The sequence below is a fragment of the Anser anser genome (assembly GCF_964211835.1).
Source record: "Anser anser genome assembly, chromosome: 6".
NCBI classification, from domain to species: domain Eukaryota; kingdom Metazoa; phylum Chordata; class Aves; order Anseriformes; family Anatidae; genus Anser; species Anser anser.
The window spans coordinates 10,209,499-10,226,963 of NC_139726.1; the positions used below are offsets into that span (position 1 = coordinate 10,209,499).

General features: G+C 66.6%; 1 protein-coding gene across 1 annotated transcript in view; it reads left to right on the plus strand.

The window, feature by feature from the left end:
• NHEJ1 (non-homologous end joining factor 1) overlaps nt 1–17,338 on the plus strand; it is a 37,762-nt gene extending 20,424 nt beyond the window's left edge. Inside the window, exons 6-8 of the mRNA XM_083841224.1 lie at nt 12,203–12,320; nt 12,545–12,648; nt 12,994–17,338. Of these exons, the coding sequence (XP_083697350.1) occupies nt 12,203–12,320; nt 12,545–12,648; nt 12,994–13,074 (303 nt within the window). The 3' untranslated portion in view covers nt 13,075–17,338. The remainder of the gene's footprint in view (nt 1–12,202; nt 12,321–12,544; nt 12,649–12,993) is intronic.
• The last annotated feature ends 127 nt before the right edge of the window (nt 17,339–17,465 follow it).

Genomic DNA, 17,465 nt, shown 5'->3' on the forward strand with positions numbered 1-17,465 from the left:
GGATGGGGCAGCCCCCGGGCAGAGCCCCACGATGGGGGGGACACGGTCTGGGTACCTCGGCAGCCCTCGTCTCCTCCAGCTCGGCATATAGGGCACTGTGGTCAGGCCCATTTATAAAGCTGGTAAATATATCGGCAGAGTTTGTGTCCCCTCCAAAGGTCAATATTTGTGCAGAGTTTAATTTTAACTTAACAAGCAGTTGTTTGCAGAGGCTGCCCTGTTTGTGTGTGTGTGTGTGTGTGTGTGTGTGTTTTCCTTGTGTGCTTCCCCGTGGATCGATGCTGGCGGGGAGGCACGCAAGGGGCGTGCAAGGGGCGTGCGTGCGTGCGTGCACCCGCTCACGGCGCCCGGAGAGGTGGCAGCGGCGGCTCCCCGCGATGCTCCGGGCTGGGGGATGCAGGGGCAGCACCGTGCGGTGCAGAGCACTCGGGCGCTGTGGGGACAGGGTCTGTGGCCAGGGCTATAAATGCAACCCACAGACCTCTGCTGGAGGTGGCGGCAGGCGAAATGTGCCCCGTGTGGCTCGGGACGGCAGCAGATGGGGACGGTGGCTTCCCAGCCTGTCCTGACCGGTGCCGCAGGCTTGGTGCGGCTGGGCAGCCGCGCGGCCCCTGGCCTTTCCCTCGCCGTCCCCTCGTGAGCCCCTGTGGCTTTTGTGGCTCTCGCCCATTTTCTGGCAGCGTGCAGCCCTGAGCTGAGCACGTCGGTCAGGCCGGCACTGGCTTCGCACAGGGCTCAGGGTCCCAGCGCTGTCCCCTGGCTCCAAAAAAAAAAAAAAAAGCCGTGGTGTTTCTCCCAGGGCTCTGCCAGTATCGCTGCCTGCTGGGTTTCGTCCCCCTCTGGCTGCACTTCCACCTGGCCGTGCAGGGAGCATGGAGAGGTCTAGAGGCAGAGTGCCCTGGTGCTGGCAGGGAGAGGGGAATGGCGCTGTCCTGTGCGCCCGGGCAGGGAGCTTGTGTTCCTGCTCTTCTAGCCAAAATCTGGTGCCACAAAACTCTTCGCATGTCCCCAGCTAGGACCAGGAGGGCTTGGAGAAAAGCTGTACGTCCCCCCCCTCACCTCGCAGCCCCGCGGTGCATCCCAGCACCCTGGGGCAGGAGGGGACGCTGCCTGGCTCCGGCACCCACCCTCGGCCCATCTCACCGAGGGCGCAGAGCGCATTGCAGCGGGAGGATAATGGGAGGATAACAGCCCTGGCCCCCGAGGAGAGCCGGGCAGGCTGTGCGAGCTGCAGGTGGGGTGAGGGCTGCGCACCCATGTCCCCTCAAGGTCGCCTCTTTTTCAGGGCCAGGGCGGTTTTGGGGCAGGAAAAGGGGGGACGTGGCCGGGAGAGGCAGCAGGGCCGGGAGGGAGCTGCTGGGGCTCCGTGTTTTGCAGCCCGCCTTGTGGGCGCTGAGGTTTGGTTTCCTCCTTTCTGCTCTTTTTCCTCTTCCTCGCCAGGCCCCGGGGCTGCCAACCTCAAAGGGAGAGCGGGCTGCGAGGGACAGCGGCGGGGACGGGCAGGGGTAAACACGGGGCTGGGACCGGCCAGGCGGTGGGTGACGGAGGTGAGCTCATGCCCTGACGTCAGCCCTGTGGCTTTGGGGACAGCCGTGGTTAGGCTGCCCAAGGAGGGGCGGCTGTTTTCCTGCAGCTCCGCCGCGCGCTCCTGGTGCCCGTCTAACTTATAAACTTTAATGGCCAGTTTAAGAGGTTCCTGCCATGGGCACCTTGTTGCCAGTTTTAGGTTTTTAATTTGGAAACTTTCCCCTCTGTGGTCGGGGGAGGAAGGACTTGGGTCCGCTTTGGGGCCAGTAATCAGGACTCGCGGGTGCCGAGGAGACGGTCCGGAAGGGCTCTGTTCCCGTCACCGGTGTCGGGTGCTGGGATGTGCACCGCGTGCGGGGCGGGCCGCTGGACCCCCGTGTCCCCTCGGTGCCCACAGACCCGTGGAATAAATTTAGCCCCTGGCTGGGGGAGCGCCAGCAGCAGCCACCTGCCACCAGCGGCGGGGCCACGCGTGGCTGCGGGAGCATCCTCACCCCCAGCCCTCGGGAGATGCCGGGAGCCCCTGCACCTCTCTCCAGGGCATTGCGGTGGAGCACGTCCCTGTGTTCCTGCGGGGTGTGCTGCCTGGCCAGGCATGCTGCGTGCAGGCCGGCTGGAGCAAGGCAGCAGCCCCCCCCGGGCAAGCTGCTGTGGCCGTGCCGCGGGCCCCCGGCTGGGTCCCGGGTGCGGCAGGGAGAGCCCTCCCGAGAGCATCCTGGCTCCTCGCTGGGTCTGGGGCACTTTGCAGACCTTGCCGCGGCTCCTGGGAGCTACAAGGCAGAGAGGACAGCTGGCTTGGCAGAATTTGCACCCCAGGGATTGAACTCCCCCGGGGTGGGCACCCGGAGCACTATAAATAACGCCCGGAGCCGGAGGAGCAGAGGAGTGGCCCTGGTTTACCAGCGCGTTCATACCAGGGCTTTCAAGTGGTTCCCATGCATCTTCCCCGCCAGCCATTTGCACATCTGCTCTCCTGGGGGGGCCGCAGGGTGTGCCGGCGGGGAGGTGGGCAGCGCTCAGCCCGGAGGCGCGGGGCCCGCAGGCAGCCCCCGGTGCGGCGCCACGTGCGCGCCAGCATCGTGCCGCCACCGCGGGGGCCGGTGCCGCTCGCCAGCCCCGGAGCAGCCCTGCCTTTGCCAGCCCTGTAATTGATTCCTGCTCTCCTGCTCGGGCTGGGGCCGTGGATGTGCAGGCATCCACTTCTGGAGCCGTATTTTGAGTTTCGAGGCGTTTGGAGAGGTTCTCTCCCAGCCAAAATGGGATCTGGGGGGACCTTTGCCTTGCCCAGCTCTCTTGGAGGCTGGCAAAGATCAGGGCCATGGGGAAGGTGGGGTTTTAAGCTGTGGAGGAGGACTTCCTAGCCTGGCACTTCGTAGGAGATAGTAAATAGTGTAGCACGTTAAGGATAAGGTTAAAGATAAACCCGTTATTAGACTGGAAGGTGGTGACGGCTGGGAGAGTCACCCAAGCACAGGGAGCTGCAGGCAGGCGCCCTGGATGCTCACCACGGCCCTGTTTCACAGTGCTGCTGCTGCCAAATAACGCTGCACTGAACAAAATCAGGGTAGAAAAATAGAGCTGAAAATGGCGAGGCTTTTAAAATATATATATATATGGCCAAACAGCACGGTTTTGCTGTCCGGAGATGGCAGGGGCAAGGCAATGCGGAGCACAGAGAGCGGTGCGCGGAGCGGGCAGGGCCGGAGAGCAGAGATGCGAAGGGAAAGCAGGGATGTGAACAGAAAGCACGGAGCCTCGGCAGCCCCGGGCACCGGGACAAGCCGGGAGAGAGGAGCAGGGAGGAAACGTCCGCGCGGCAGGAGGAAGAAAGGCTGGCAGCGCTCCAGGCCTGATGCCGGGGTGGGTGTGATTTCCTCCTCGCTCCTTTCATGCGTCGCGAGGATCCCGCAGCAGAAGGACGCTGCCGTCCCGCGGATGAAAGTTCGGGTCCCCTGGTCGCTAAGAGGAGTTTAAATGCCCGACAGCACTCAGAGGGTGGGGACGTCCTCGGGGACCCAGCTCGCAGCTCCCCGAGCCCTCCGTGCCCCCCGACAGCCCCGCCGGGACCCCGTCCCTCTCCCAGAGGGCGAAGGTGCCCTGACAGGCTGTTTTATTAGCAGCAGGTGCCTGAAACCCAACCCGCAGCCCCGCGCTCCCTCCTCTCACCTGGGGATGAACCCGGGCGGGGGGCACGGCTGCACAGGGTCAGCTCCCCCCGGCCGGGATGGCCCCCAGTAAGCAGAGCGGTGCCGGCAGCCTGACGGGCTGCTCCTGCCGCGGGCGACAGGCGCGTAATGCGTGATTTCACAGCACCGCCGTGCCGGGCTCGCTTGGGGCAATGATCTCCCCTGCTCCCGGCCAGACCCTGACCCGCAGCTCTGTCAGCTGGGATTAGGGGCAAGATTTAGGCTGAGAGCCCTTTGCTCCTGGCTGGAGCGATGACGGGGATGGGAAAGCCCAGCCCAGCACCTGCAGGGCTGGGGCGCTGTCCGGTGCGCGGCGGGACCAGCACAGGTCCCCGGGCCGCCTGCAGCAAATCGAGGGGATGCTCAAGGAAGGCAGCCGAGGGCAGCCTGCCCGCGGGGGCCGAGGACACTTGTCACCCCCCGCGACACATATCTAGACCCCGGGCAGCCCTCCTTTCCCCTCCGCCCTCGCGCCGTGTCCCCGCAGCCCTGTCCTCTCCCGTCGTCGCTTCCTGCTCGTCTCCCTGGACCCTGGCGTTGTTGGCTGGGCTTCTGCAGCTTTGACTAAGTTTACGGCGGGCTGGAATGCAGGGCTGCTGCTGGCCTCCCTCCAGCCTAAACATCCCCACCCCGTTGTGCGACACGAGCTGATAAGGGCGAGCGCCGCGAGCGGGCAGGTATCTCGTGCCCAGCCCGCGACCTTACAGCCGCACGGCCTTGGAGGCTGGCATTTATCTCCCGCGTGCGCGCCGTCTCCCGGCCCCGAGAAATGTTCTCAGCATCCCTGGTTTTCGCTCCGGGCCAAACCCACATGCACGTTGCCCGAGACCGACTCCGAACAGGCTCCTTTGATGAGCGGGGCTTAAATATATATTTGGCATTCCAGCGGCAGCGTGCCGAGCGCGGCCCAGGGTGTGAAAGTGTTTGCTTGACAAACTCCGGGGGCTCTCGCCTCTCTGCTGGCCCTGGGGACTCGCAGGAGAGAAATGTCAAGGAATTTTTCACCTCTCTGTTTTGTTTGGTGTTTTTATTTTGTTTTCCTGCTGAGAGCACATTTTTAGCTCTGGCGAGCGGTGCCTGATTGACAGCCCCAGAGCCTGAGCCCCCCTCTGCAGAGCCACAGAGGGAGCGAACATCACCCCCTGGTCCTGGTGGGGAGAGGGGACAGCCCCACGAGCCTGCCGCTGACCGGGGGCTGCTGTCACCTCCCTGCTGGCCCTGTCCCCTCCGTGTTCATGGTGCTGCAGTGCTGGGGGGACGGAGGCTGGATGTGGGCACCGGCAGGATGGAGATGCCCCACAGCCTTCTCCGAGATGGCCCAGCCACGTGGTGTGGGCTCCACGGTGATGGACCAGGGGGCTGAGATGCGGGGTGCGGAACCAGGGGTCGTCCCACATGGGGAGGAGGAGGAGGAGGAGGAAGGCAGAGCCTCCCCTGCCTGTCCAGGGACCTGCGCCTCTGGGAAATGGGGAGGGGATTGGCAGCAGATTCAGTTTCAGAGCCTGTGTCTGTGGTGCCCGCCGCAGCGGGTCGAGATCCTGGCCGGCTCTTGGGGAGTCTGTGTCTGTGTGTTCCCAGCTGTCCTTGGTGTAATCCCTCCGGAAAGAGAATCCCCTGCCCTGCCGCATCCCCGTTGTCTGCCAGCAGCACTGCCTAGCCCTAAATCACCCGCTGCTCCCAGCTTGATGGATGCTCCCAGCACGGAAATGGGGGTGCTGTCCCCCAGGCCAGAGGAGAGGGAGGGTCTGGCCTCTATGGGGCAGGGCATGGGGCCCCCAGGGACTATGTGTGAGAGATTGGGATGCTGGGAGGCTGTGGGGTGAGTTTTGGTGCTCTGGGGACTGCAGGACAGGGGTTGGTACCCAGGGGGGATTTGGGAGCAGGGGTTGGGATGCTGGGGTCTGCGGGGCTGAGATTTGGGTACGGGGGGACTGCAGAGCAGGGCTGGGGTCCCCGAGGGCTGTGGGGCAGGGGGCAGGCTCTGTCCCCGGGGCAAAGGCGGGCTTGGTTCGGGCTCCCCGAGGTTTCCTTCCCGGCCCAGTGAAGAATCGCCGGCTTGTCTGGCGGAGCGCGGGCCCGTGGATTTCCTGGGCAGCGAGTCCCTTTCATGTGGCCGCTCGCAAACTCTCATGACATCACCGGGGGCTGCTCCTCCCGGAGACAAACCCGGTGCTTTTTAGGGGTTTGCCACCCCCCACCCCCCTACCCCCCCGCCCCGGCCTGTGTGTTTTGGCCAGGGGGGGACCCGGGGAACCGCGTCCAAGAACGGCCGCTCTGGCACGGAGACGGCACGCGGGGCCGGCGGGCAGGGGGAGGGCAGCGCGTCCCCCTCGCTGAATAAACATGGGCTGGCCGGGGCTGGAGGGGGCTTTTCCAGGCTGGACCACACCCCGGGGGGCTATTTTTTGCCATGAATGAAGGGGCTGTGTGCTCGCCGGGCAGCCTGGCCTCCTGCCGCTGCGCGGAGAGCAAGCCCGACACTCAATCCTGCTGCCTGGCCGGGGCCCAACATCTGCGCTGAGCAGCTGGGCACTGCCCGTGGGACACCTGGGCACCGCGGGGACACCTGGGCACCGCGGGGACACCTGGGTGCCGCGGGGACACCTGGGCACCTGCACGGCTCGGCACTGCCCGTGGGGACGCCTGGGCACTCTCCCCACCTGTAGGGGCACCGGCTACCAGCCCCAGGTGGTCACCATCCGGAAGGGCCACCTGTCTGGAGGGGACACCTGCCCCCCTGTCCCCCGGGCGCCGTGGTGCCGTGCCGGGCACGCTGCTGGCTGCAAAGAGGAAATTGAGGCTGCCACCAGGCAGGGGGAAGCGGCAGTGACTCAGTGGCGGTGCCAGCAGCGGTGCCAGGGCTGCCGGGGCGCGCCAGACCCAGTCCTGCTGGCCCTGTGTGCCCGGTGAGACGCCTGAGTCAGCCTGGGGGATTAGCCCTGCTGCTCCCCCTGCGTTTCCTGCTGCGGTTTCGGGTGAGGACGGGGCAGCGTCCCCAGGGGACGTCCCCATGGGCTGCCCCTCCGGCCGGGTGCGCCCACACCTGGGAGGAACTGCGAAGCCACCGGGGCAGGGCGGCCCCTGCCTGCAGCTCAGCCCGGTCCCGAATGCGCCCAGATTCCCCCCAAAGCCCCTAATCTCGCTTGGCTCAGCCCAGGGCTGCTTCCGCTCCGAGCCCTGTTATCACAGCTAATCCCCTGCGCGCTGAGTTTGGGGCCACGCTGGGTGCAAGGTCCCCTTGGGTCCCCCTCGCCACCCCCAGGCTTTGCTTTCCAAGAGGTCCAGGGGCTGTTCTGCTCATCCCCCCTGCCGCTGGCGCCAAGCTGTGGTTGTGCCCCCCCTGCCCCGTGCTCCCAGCTCCTTGGCCAGCCTCGTGGCCCCAGGGGAGTGGTGAGTGTTTCTTGCCGTGAATGCATGGCCTGTCTTTGCCGGGTGGAGCTGGGGTGCAGGATCCCACCCGCCGCCGTCCCTTATCGCCGTGTGGCACCCATGTGATTCATCAGGTGTGGCTCCGTTTCCATCACCCTACTTTGCAGGAAGTTTCCTGGCCAGCCCCCCGCGTGCCCTGAGCAATAACAAGGCAGGATGAGCTGGCCAGCCTTCCTGAGAAACCCTACAATAACAAACCGGCGCAATGTGTCCAGTTTTCCTGGACAGACAATAATAAACCGGCATGAGCTGGCATGCCTTGCCGAGGAACCCTACAATAATAAGCCCGGGTGATGTGTCCACCTTTGTTGAGCAACCCTACGGTAACGAGCTGGCACAAGCCGCCCGGATCCCTCGCAGAGAGGGTTCCCTGAGCTGTGCCCTGGGAAAACCTGGGGTGCTGGGCTGGGGCGGGGGGCTGGCCAGCAGGTCTCCATGCCTCCTGCATCGAGTCCTCCCAAGTCCTCCTGCCTTGCCAGGACCTGGTTTAGGTGCCTCTTTGCCAAGCCAGCACCCGATTCACGGGCTGGGTGCCCGTGGTGGGCAGCATGGCTCCTCTCTGAGCTGTGCCCGCGGGGACCGGAGCATCGTGCTGCTTGGGGAGGATGCCAATGCCTATGCCCTACGCCTGCGCTGCCGTCAGCCCTCCTTTGTCCCGGGTTTGTCCCTGGGAGCTGGAAGAGCAGCGGGAGGGCAGGGCAGGGGCAGGACCCCCGGCATCCCCGTGGCCGCCCCAGCGCGGAGGCGGCACAATGCGGAGCCCCCTGCGCGCAGTGTCTGCGAGAAAGGCTGTAACCCAAGCCGTGAAAGCAGCACAAGGGGGGGAAAGAAAAGGGTATTGAGCAGCGGGCTGCTGCGGTCGCCGGCCAGCATAGACCGCCGGTTGTTAAGCGGGTGCCTCGCTTGCAAAGGCTGCCTTGATGAAGTGTGAGCCGGCACTTACGGAGGGACGCGGGCAGGCATTCTCGCTCCATCTTCCGCTCACAGTGCCGCTCTTTATGCGCCTGACATTTGCTCGCTGGAAAGGCCAGCGAAAATCGGGGGAAAGGAAAACATCACCCGCAGCGGGGCCCGAGCAGAGCCGGGAGGAGCGCGGGGCCGTGCCGGGCTGTGCCGGGCCGGGCTGTGCCGTCGGGCTGCCCCGGCTTCGCCGCCCGCTCTTCCCCGGGGTGACCCCGTCACCTCTCGGCAGCTCCGGGCTGCCTTCCCCAGCCGGCACAGCCGCTTCCTGCCAGGTGTGCGCGGCGCTGGCTCCGTGCCTGGGAAGCCCTGGCCATCCTGCCCCTGCCTGCGCCGCGGGACGAATCGCAGCGCCCGGCGCCAGCGTCGCTGCCGGCTGCTGCTCCCCGTCCCCCGAGGGCGGGCATGGCACGAGGTGCTGGGGGCCGCGGGGTCAGCCCTCGGGCAGGTCCCTCAGATGTCCTCTGCCGGGTTGTGCGGTGCCCGGGGCGTGCTGCAGGCTGGGGTGGGTGGGTGCGGGTGGGTCTGAGATGGGGAGGAGGGCTTGAGGTGGAAAGGGTGTCAGCGTCCAGTGCAGGGCAGGTCGGGGTGCTTTGGGGCAGCTCGGGGTGCTTTGGGGAAGCTCTGCCCCAGTGGAGAGGGTGACAACCCCACAGGGACAGGAGCCCAGACTTGCTGCATCCCAGGGGGATGAGCTGCCCCTTTCCCTGCCCGTGATCCCAGCACAACTCCCCCCCCTCCAGCTGTGTCCTCCCGCAGGTGGGATCCCTTGCCGTTGGTATAGGCTGGCCAAGCGGCTAGCACAGCTCGGTGCTCATCTCTGTGGATCCCAGGGTGGATCCCAGGGTGGATCCCTGCCCAGTCTGCGGGACGCCGGGAGGACCACGGGCAGCGATGCCCAGCGCGCCATGGGAGCGCACAAAGCCCGCGGCAGGGGAGGGTGACAGCAGCGTGGCCACCAGGCACAGGGACGCCCCAGCCGTGGGGCCATCCCCCTGCCCTCCACGGGCTGCTGCAGCATCACCAGCCCCTGCCCGTGCCAGCAGGGCAGAAGCAGCCGTGCCCATCACCGGAGAGCCAGAGTGCCGCTCCCGGACCACTGCTCCACGGCACCGCCGGCGGGGCCAGCCCGGGGAAGCCGTGCCCCCCCCCCCCCCCCCAGGCCCACACCCCTTGGCTCCCAGCCCCGGCAGGAATTATTAAGTGTGCCCCTGTGGAGCATGTGCTGAGGCTGGCCACGGGAATGTGGGCAGATCTGACATACAAGCCACAGCAGCCAGGCTGTAATTTCCAAACAGGCCCCGTTCGCTCTGTTTTCCAGTTAAAAATATATTAAAAAATAGGAATGTGGGGTTGGGAGCAAAGAATGTTGGTAACCGCTTCGAACGTCTGGTGTGATAATGAAAGGGTCAGTCCCCGGCTTTGAGCACGACCGATTTAGACTCTGGTGCTTGGCACCGGCGCGGGGGCCCAGCCAGCCTGCAGCCCCGTGCCAGGGGACGGCGACGCTCCTGCGCCGGGGGCACGGCGCTGGGCTGGGTGACGTGAGCCCCTTGGCCACGCTGGATGGCTGGGGATGGCTCTGGCACCCTGCCTGCTGCGTCCACCTCTCCCCACCACCTCCCCACAGCAGAGCCCTGGGATGGGGGCACCGTGCGAGGCTGGGTTTCGTCTCCCCGTGAGCTGCCCCGCACCGTGCCGAGGAGCGCAGCCCGACACGCATCCCAGCCCCGGCACCAGCCTCCCCTTCCTGGGGCAGCCCCCCCGCCCCGGCTGGGCTAATCGTGGTTCAGCGTGTGCTGCCGAGCCTCCCGTGCCGGTGTCGCAGCCTTGAGTCGCTCCTGATACCGGGCACGGCGCTCGGCCTTGCGGCCAGGTAGTCATAACACGACCGGAGGTCGGTCCGCCGCCGTGCCCCCCGCCAGCTCCCCGGGTATCGCTGCGGGGGGAAACCCTGCGGGCACCCCCCCCGCCTCCCAGCACCCTGCTCCTGCCTCTTCCCGGGCCTCGGGCGTTGTGTTTATCCCGCAGACAAGCGATCAGAGGAAAACAAGGCACCGGCAGCCAGGGCTGAAGTCGCAGCGGGGACAGCAAGCTGGCTGCAGCAGGGTTTGGTCCAGGGATGCTCTGGGGATGCGGGGCAAGGAGGGAGGGCAAGCGCCCGTCCCCAGGGCTTGTCCCCCACCTCTGGGGACACCTCCTTGTCCCTCTCAGCCTCCAGGGCCATCAGGCGGCCGGTGGCTGGCACAGCACGCTCTGCTCCCTGCCGAGGCAGGGCTTTGCAGGGAAACGCTTCCAGCCCCGGTTACAAACCCGTTTCCCTTGGGGTCTGCGTCGCGAGGGCGAGCTCCGGCAGCCCGCTGGCTCAGAGCCGGCCGGTGACTCCCAAATTCCACCCCGGGCTTGTGGCGGCTGCATCCGGAGCTGGGCCCTTCCCGGAGGCATGGGCAGGGGGTGCCCTGCACCTGCGGCCCCGTTTCCCCCCCGGGGACCCTTCGGCGGTGGGGACACGCTGTGAGCAGTGGTGCCCGGGGGCACTGACCCGCGCGGTGCTATCTGGTACACTTTGCTCGCTCCGCCGCCGGTCCCAGCTTTTCCTGGGAGCTGCTGTTTGCTTTTCTCTGAATTATGACTCCTGCCTTTGATCTGGGCTGTGTCGGCCACCCGATGCCAGCCCCTCTGCTGCCTTTGAAGTGCAGTCGCCTTCCCAGCGTCGGGCGCTGCTTTTGCAACCTCGGGTGCAAGCCTGGCACCGTGGGGCTGAGCCATCAGGGCTGGCGCATCCCAGGGGTGTCCGAGGTGCTCAGCATCCCTCCTCCTCCCTGGCACCTCGTGCTGCCCGCAGCTCGGAGGCCGGGCAAAGCAGAATCGGGAGGTTTGCCCTCTGGCTGGCAATCCCAGGGCTGCTGGCAGGGCGCTCGGACCAGAGCATCGCTCCCTCCTGTGGCAGTGGGCAGGGCCACAGGAGGTCCTGCGGAGAGGTTGGCCAAAAAGCAGACCCCAGCGGCGTGCGTGTCCTGCAGCCGAGCGTTTTTCACGCCTCTGCTTCCAGCCGGAGGGCTGAGACCTGCGGGGAAGGTGCCTTTCTGGCCACCAGCACCGGCACCAGCTCCCTGCCCGGCGGGGAGCACCGGGGGAGGTCTCAGCCTGCCCTTTCTGCCCTTGGGAAGCCGGGCCCACGCTTTGGACTCTGGCCTTGAGTGGGTCTGAGCGTCCCCATCCCCTCCCCGCTCCCCTGGCCGGGAGAGGAACCGGCCTTATCTGTTACACTTTGTTCTCCTGCTGTCTGGGTGTGGAGCCGAGCAGAGATTAGTGCCAGACCTTTGACACACACACACACACACAACCAACCACACATGCACCACTAACCACACTCACCAGCACGCGAGTCCAGCTGCGCACGCAGCCCCGCGCGCACACACTCGCTCACCCGCACACCCGCACAGCTGCCCGTGCACGTCCCTGCCCCGAGCCCTCCCTCCGCTGCGCACAGGAGCTTCCCCATCCCTGTTGGTGCACCCGCTTGCTTGCATCCCCTTAACGTTCCTTGCAGCCCCTTCCCCTGCCGTGCCCCTGCCCGGGACCAGCAGCGTCCCCGGGGTGATGGGAGGCTGAGATGAGATGTGGCGAGTGCATCAAGAAAACGTGTGCACAGCACCAGGAGCCGCTCGGGCAGGCGGGGAGCAAACCGGGCACCCGCCACATCTCCATCACCATCCCCTGCCTGTGCTGGGGCAGCTGCTGGGGCCACCGGGGCGGCTTGCGCTGCACGTGTAAGGAGGTGGCTGTGGCGGGGCAGGAGCTCCCCGTCCCCACCGCGTGCCCGGGGTCCTGCCCGTGCCCAAGGCTTGTGCTCCTTATCGGCTCATCCTCTGCGCTGCTCCTGCTGGGGAAGCCGCGGCCCTTCCCGTGCGATCTTTCATGAACGGCTTGCAGGCAGCGGCTGTGCTGTCTCCCTCCTAGCGGGAAAGCAGCCGGTGGGCCGAGCAGGTGTGTGTGCGTGTGCATGAGCGTGTGCTTGGCAGGGTCCGGCTCCTGGCGGGTCGTTTCCCAGTCCCAGCGCTGGCGGCTGGTGACGGTGTCCCCGCTCTGTCCCGCAGAGCCTGCCCCAGATCTGCGGTGCGGGGGACAGGCAGGCGTTCGCCTCGGCCCTGCAGGAGCTCTACACGGCGGTGACGCTGCAGGAGGCCAAGCAGGCTCGGAAACGGCACCGCTCGGGTGAGGAGCTCCTGGATGCGAGGCGGGGGCGCGTGGGGCACCCTTTGGGCGAGCCCCTATCCCCGGAGAATGGGAGCGGGGACCTGGGTGGGGGCAGCCCGCCCCTTGCACGTGTCCCCCTTTGCTTTGGGCCGAGCATCCCCTTGTTCCCGGTGTGGGTTTGGGCGCTGCCGCGTGCTTCCTTGTCTCAACCCCAAATTGCATCTCTTTGCTCCTGGTACCAGAGGACGCCGAGGGCCCGGCGCCCGCTGCAGAAACCTCGGGGCACCCCGACCCGCCACCGCAGTCCCCGGAGGACGAAACGGCGTCTGCGAGCGAGGGAGCCACGGTGAGCACGGCGCTAGGAACGGCCTGGCCGTGCCAGGGGCTTCCCAGGCTGGCAGGGAGAGGGAGCCAGACACGGTGTGCTCCTCCTGGCCCCAGCGCCCAGCCTTTGCCCCCTACACCACAAATCCCAGCCCCGTGCCCGTCCAGGGCATGCTGGGGGGCTCAGCTCGCTTCCCACCACATCCTACCCCCTGCACCCTGGTTGGGGAGCGTGTGGGCTTGTTGCACACGTGTGTGTGATGGTGCACATCCACCACATGGTGGGGGGGTGTCACTGCTTGCACACGCGCACCCATCCCGTGGGAACCCCCGCGGGGCACTGACGCTGCCCCCCCTCTGCTCCCAGCTGCCCTCCTCCCCGGTGCAGAAGCCCCGGCTGCCCGTGGCCAAGGCCAAGCCGAAGAAAGCGAAGGGGCTCTTCGGCTGAAAGGTCGCTGCCACCACGCGAGGACATCTGAGAGAGGCGGAGCAGAGCACGGCGCACCCTCCGCCTCGTCCGCACCTCCCCGGGGACGCTGCCTGGGCCGTTCCCTGCTCCCGAGCTGCCTCCAGACGGGGACGTGGGCACCTCGTCCCCTCGCTGATGTCTCAGGACACTTTTCGGTGCCTCTCCCCGGGTGCAGCTCCCAGGCTGCCCACATTGGACAAGAGGGGAGCGGGAGGGCTGCTGCTGCGGGGGTGCCAGCAGGGATGCTGCGGGGCTCCAGCAGGGCACGGGCTTGGGCTAGGAGACAACGCACCCTGCTCCCGTGCTGGCTCGCATTAAAGGGCTGTGTCCGGGTGACGTGTCCCCTCCTCCTGCTCTGTCCTCCCTCAGCCAGCAGTGCCCAGACAGGGGTGCGGCCCCCCCCTTGCAGCTGGGTCCCTCAGGCTGGTCCCACCGTCCCAGGGGCTTGCGGTGGCTCTGGATGGTGAGGAGCAGACGGGAACTCAAGGCTGTGGGGCAGAACGGCAGCTCCCAGCCCCTGCTGAGCCTCACCCTGACCAGCAGGGTATGGGGTGGGTGCTCGTGAAGGAGATCGCTGAGTCCTGAGGGCAAAGCATGGGGCGGGAGCCCAGTTTCCCCTTGTCCCAAGCAGGGGACACACCGTGTGCCAGGAGCCAGGCGCAGCCCTTCCAGCAGCTCCCCCAGGGTCAGCGGGCAGGCGCGTGGGGTTAATCCATGCTCCGGGCTCCAAGGGGCAGGGGACAACCAAGCACTGAAAGCTTCCAGGCCTGGGAGCAGCCCTGGAGTGGGTTACAGATGCTCTCTGGACACAAAGCACCACCTCTGCCCTTCCATTCCCTGTCCATCCACCCATCCACCCATCCATCCACCCATCCACCCATCCATCCATCCATCCATCCATCCACCCACCCACCCACCCACCCTCTAACCCTTCCTATCCTCTTCCAGCCCTTGCGTCCACGTGCTTCCTTTGGAGCTGGGCTGCCACTCCTGTGCCCAACCAGGTCCCAAAATAGGCAGCAGGGCTGGGCAGCACCGCGCACCGCAGGGACCCCTGCCCCTGCCTGCCCCCGGCTCCCCGGGGCTGGGCTGGCCGCAGCCTCGCTGCCCGCTCTCACGGGCGGCGAGGGGGAAACAAAAACATCCGGAGCAGCCCCCGTGTCTGTGGAAGGGGAATGAAAGGGCCTTTGCAGGGCCGCAGCCGGCCAGTCCCAGGGCGAGAGGTTTTTATATTTCCTCTCCGAGGGAGCAGCGTGCGGGGCAGGGTGGGTGGTGGGAAGGGGAAGCCGCGGGATGGGGAGCTTGTGCCGACAGCCGTAGCCGCCTTGTGTCCTGCCTTCTGCCATCTGTCAGCATCTTACACGGGCAAAACAGCACCCAGGAGCTGACCCCCCCTCGGGACAACCCTTGGTCTGGGGCTTGGGGCAAGGACCTGCTGCAGGGACAGATCCTGCCCCGCTCCCCCCGGGCACGGGAGGGATGGGCCTGCAGGAGTGGGGATGAGGATGGGCAAAAGCAGGAGATCGGAGATGTCAGCAGGGAAAAAGAGCTCTGCTGATGCCCCCCAGCCCCAGCCAGGGCAGGGCAGGGACCCCAGGCCCTGTGGCTCCGGCGTGGAGCCCACCGGTGCCTGCCTGGCCCAGGTCGCCGCCGGCTCCGGGGAGTGTCACCGCTCATTGTCCCATCCCCGTCCCGCTGGGGTCTCCTGCCCTGTCCCCACCCCCTCCTCCCTGGAGCCGGCTGGATTTGAGCTCCCGACACACATTAAAGGCCACAAGTTCGGCCTCGGCTTCCATAAATTTGATTCCATAAATATTAGTTTTCGCAGGGTTTAATGAAGCCGTTATGCCGGGCACGGCCCAGCACCCCGACCCGTGCCCTTAATAAGGGCTCTGTGGCCTCGATTAAAGGGACCTTTCAATCGCTGTCAAGTATTTTTAGAAAAGGAAAAGAAAAAAAAAAGAGGGAGAGAGAGAGAGGAGAAGAAGACGACCAAGGCAGCGAATAGGGAGAGGAAAATCCCAAACCCGTCCGGTGCAAAAATAGAGAAATAGCACCACCTAGACCGACTGCAGCGCCCGGCTCCGCGCCTGCCCTGTGCAGCGCCCGGCTCCGGGCAGCCCTGCGGGGCCTTGGGGCAGCCCCGGGGCCTGAGGGATGCGGGGATGGGGCTTTGTGGGTCTGGGGGAGAGGGGTTTGGGGATGGGGGCCTTTGTGGGTCAGGGAGAGAGGGGCTTGGGCAAGGTGAGGACGCAGCCGGGAGCAGCGCATGGGGACCGTGCGTCCTGGTGGTGTCTGAGAGTGGCCGAGTGATGCGGGAGGTGCTGTGGGGCACGGGGATGGAGCCCGCATCCCTCCCACCTCTGCTGGAAGGTGATTCCTCCCCGTGCCCCAGTGCTGCCGCTGCCAGTGCCCCTTCCCACTGACAGCCCTGGTTAGACAGACCCCGATCAGCCCCGTGCAAGGTCCCCCCCTCACCATGCCCGGGGGTCCTGTCCCGCTTGGCCCCATGTGCCAGCAGGCTCTGCCCAGCAGGGACACGGGCTGGCATCGGGAACATGGTGCTGTGGGCGGTGCTGAGCTCACAGCTCGCTTTGGCTCCTCTGGAAGGTGTTGCAGAGAGCTGGCAGTGTCCCCAGCACAGTGCCACCCCTGTGACCCACCCGAGGGCTGGGGCAGGACCGGGGGGGGGGGGGGCTGCCCCTCATCAGCATCAGGTGTCAATGGGCAGGAGTGATTTCGGGTGTCCCCATGCAGGAGCCCTGCAGTCCCTGCTGCGCGGGGACACAGCGGGCTCTGCAGCCACACTGTCGCTGCTCACCACGGCCAGAGCCGATGCGGGATGCTGGGGCCCCTGCATGGGCAGGAGCCGTGGTTGCAACCCAAGTCAGCTCCCCGCCTGACTTTGGCTGTGTCAGGTCTGGGAGAAACAGCCCTGCGTCCCCGTGGGGAGAGGGTACCGGTGAGGGCAGAGCCAGGCTGCTGTCACCCTGGGGCTGCGGGGGGGGGGGGCAGGGACAGGCACGTGTGACATGCACGCTGCGTGTTGCAGGCTGCAGCGCTCCTTCGGGTCTGGGTTCGGGTCACCGGGAGCCGTAGGACGCTTCTCCCTGGCGGTGTGCTGCACCCTCAGCGCTGCCCCCAGACACTCCCGTTCCCCGCTCCTCGTGGCAGCGATGAGCACGGTGGGGAGCTGGGCTCGCTCCTCGTGGCAGTGCAAAGCAGCCCGGGGGACCTTGCGGACTTAAGCCGGGCTCTGCTTCTCCTGTGCCTGTGATGCACGGAGAGCCGTGCCCTTGCCGCAGCCCCAGGGAAGGCAGAGGCGGGGCTGGGGAGTGGTGCTGGGACAGGTCTCTGCTCTGCCTGTTGGCTGCCTTAGGATGCTCTGCTGGAAGAGGCAGCTGAGATGTGCAAGTGTTGTGGCTGGGGGGCTGCTGGCCAGCCCCTCTTGCTCCACCACGTGCGGGTGCAGCAGCAGGACGCCCACTTCGTCCCACTCAGCGGCAGGGCTTCGCAGAGCTCTGGGCACGGCTTTTGGCTGCGTGGCTGCGGAGTACAAAACCCAGATGGAGAAACCTCCGGCCGGCTTTGCTCCCACAAGGGAAATGGTCCTTTGGGGCCGGTGGGCAGCAGCATCCCAAGCACATGGGTGCTGCCGGCTGCATCCCTCTCACCCGAACCTCTCGGTGCCGATGAGGCCAGCGCAGACCTGCGGGCAGAGCCGGGCTGCTGGCCGGGCCGCTCCAGCCTGGCCTTCCCGGGTACCCCTTGGAGCTCCCCATGCCCACCAAAGGGCACCGTGGTGAGGGGGCATCCCCCGGAGGGCTGCGTGTGCAGGGGTGTCCCAAGGCCACCGCCTCACCTGGGGAGGTGCCGGGGAACCAGCGGGGTGCGCGCAGAGCCCTGCCGGACCCCTCCCCAGCGCACAGCTGGGGCAGAACCGGGGGGGGCCCCGCGAAGCCTCGCTCCTGAAATCAGGGTGTTGTATTTACTTTCCCCTTTTGGCAGCTAGAAGGGGAAGCCCATCCCAGCCCCTCATTGTTGTCTCAGCGAGTTAATCAGATGCCATAATCCTGTTGTGGAAATATCGGGCCTCCCTGGAAACAATGGGGAGCGAGAATATTGTGGTTAAATTTCAACCAGCTGCCTCCCTGCTCTGTTTGATCCCCGCCCGCAGGCCCGGGCCCCTGGCGAGCAGGCGGCGCGGCGGGGGTTGGAGCCCCGGGGGTGCCACCCCGTGCCCACGCCGCGCCGGGGGAGCCCCCGGGGGGGCGGCCGGGGCAAAAAAAGGGGGTGCGAGGAGGGGGGGGGGGGAAGCTTGGCGGTCCGGGAGCGTCCCGGGGCGGCCCCGGGGGGCAGGTGGCGGCGGG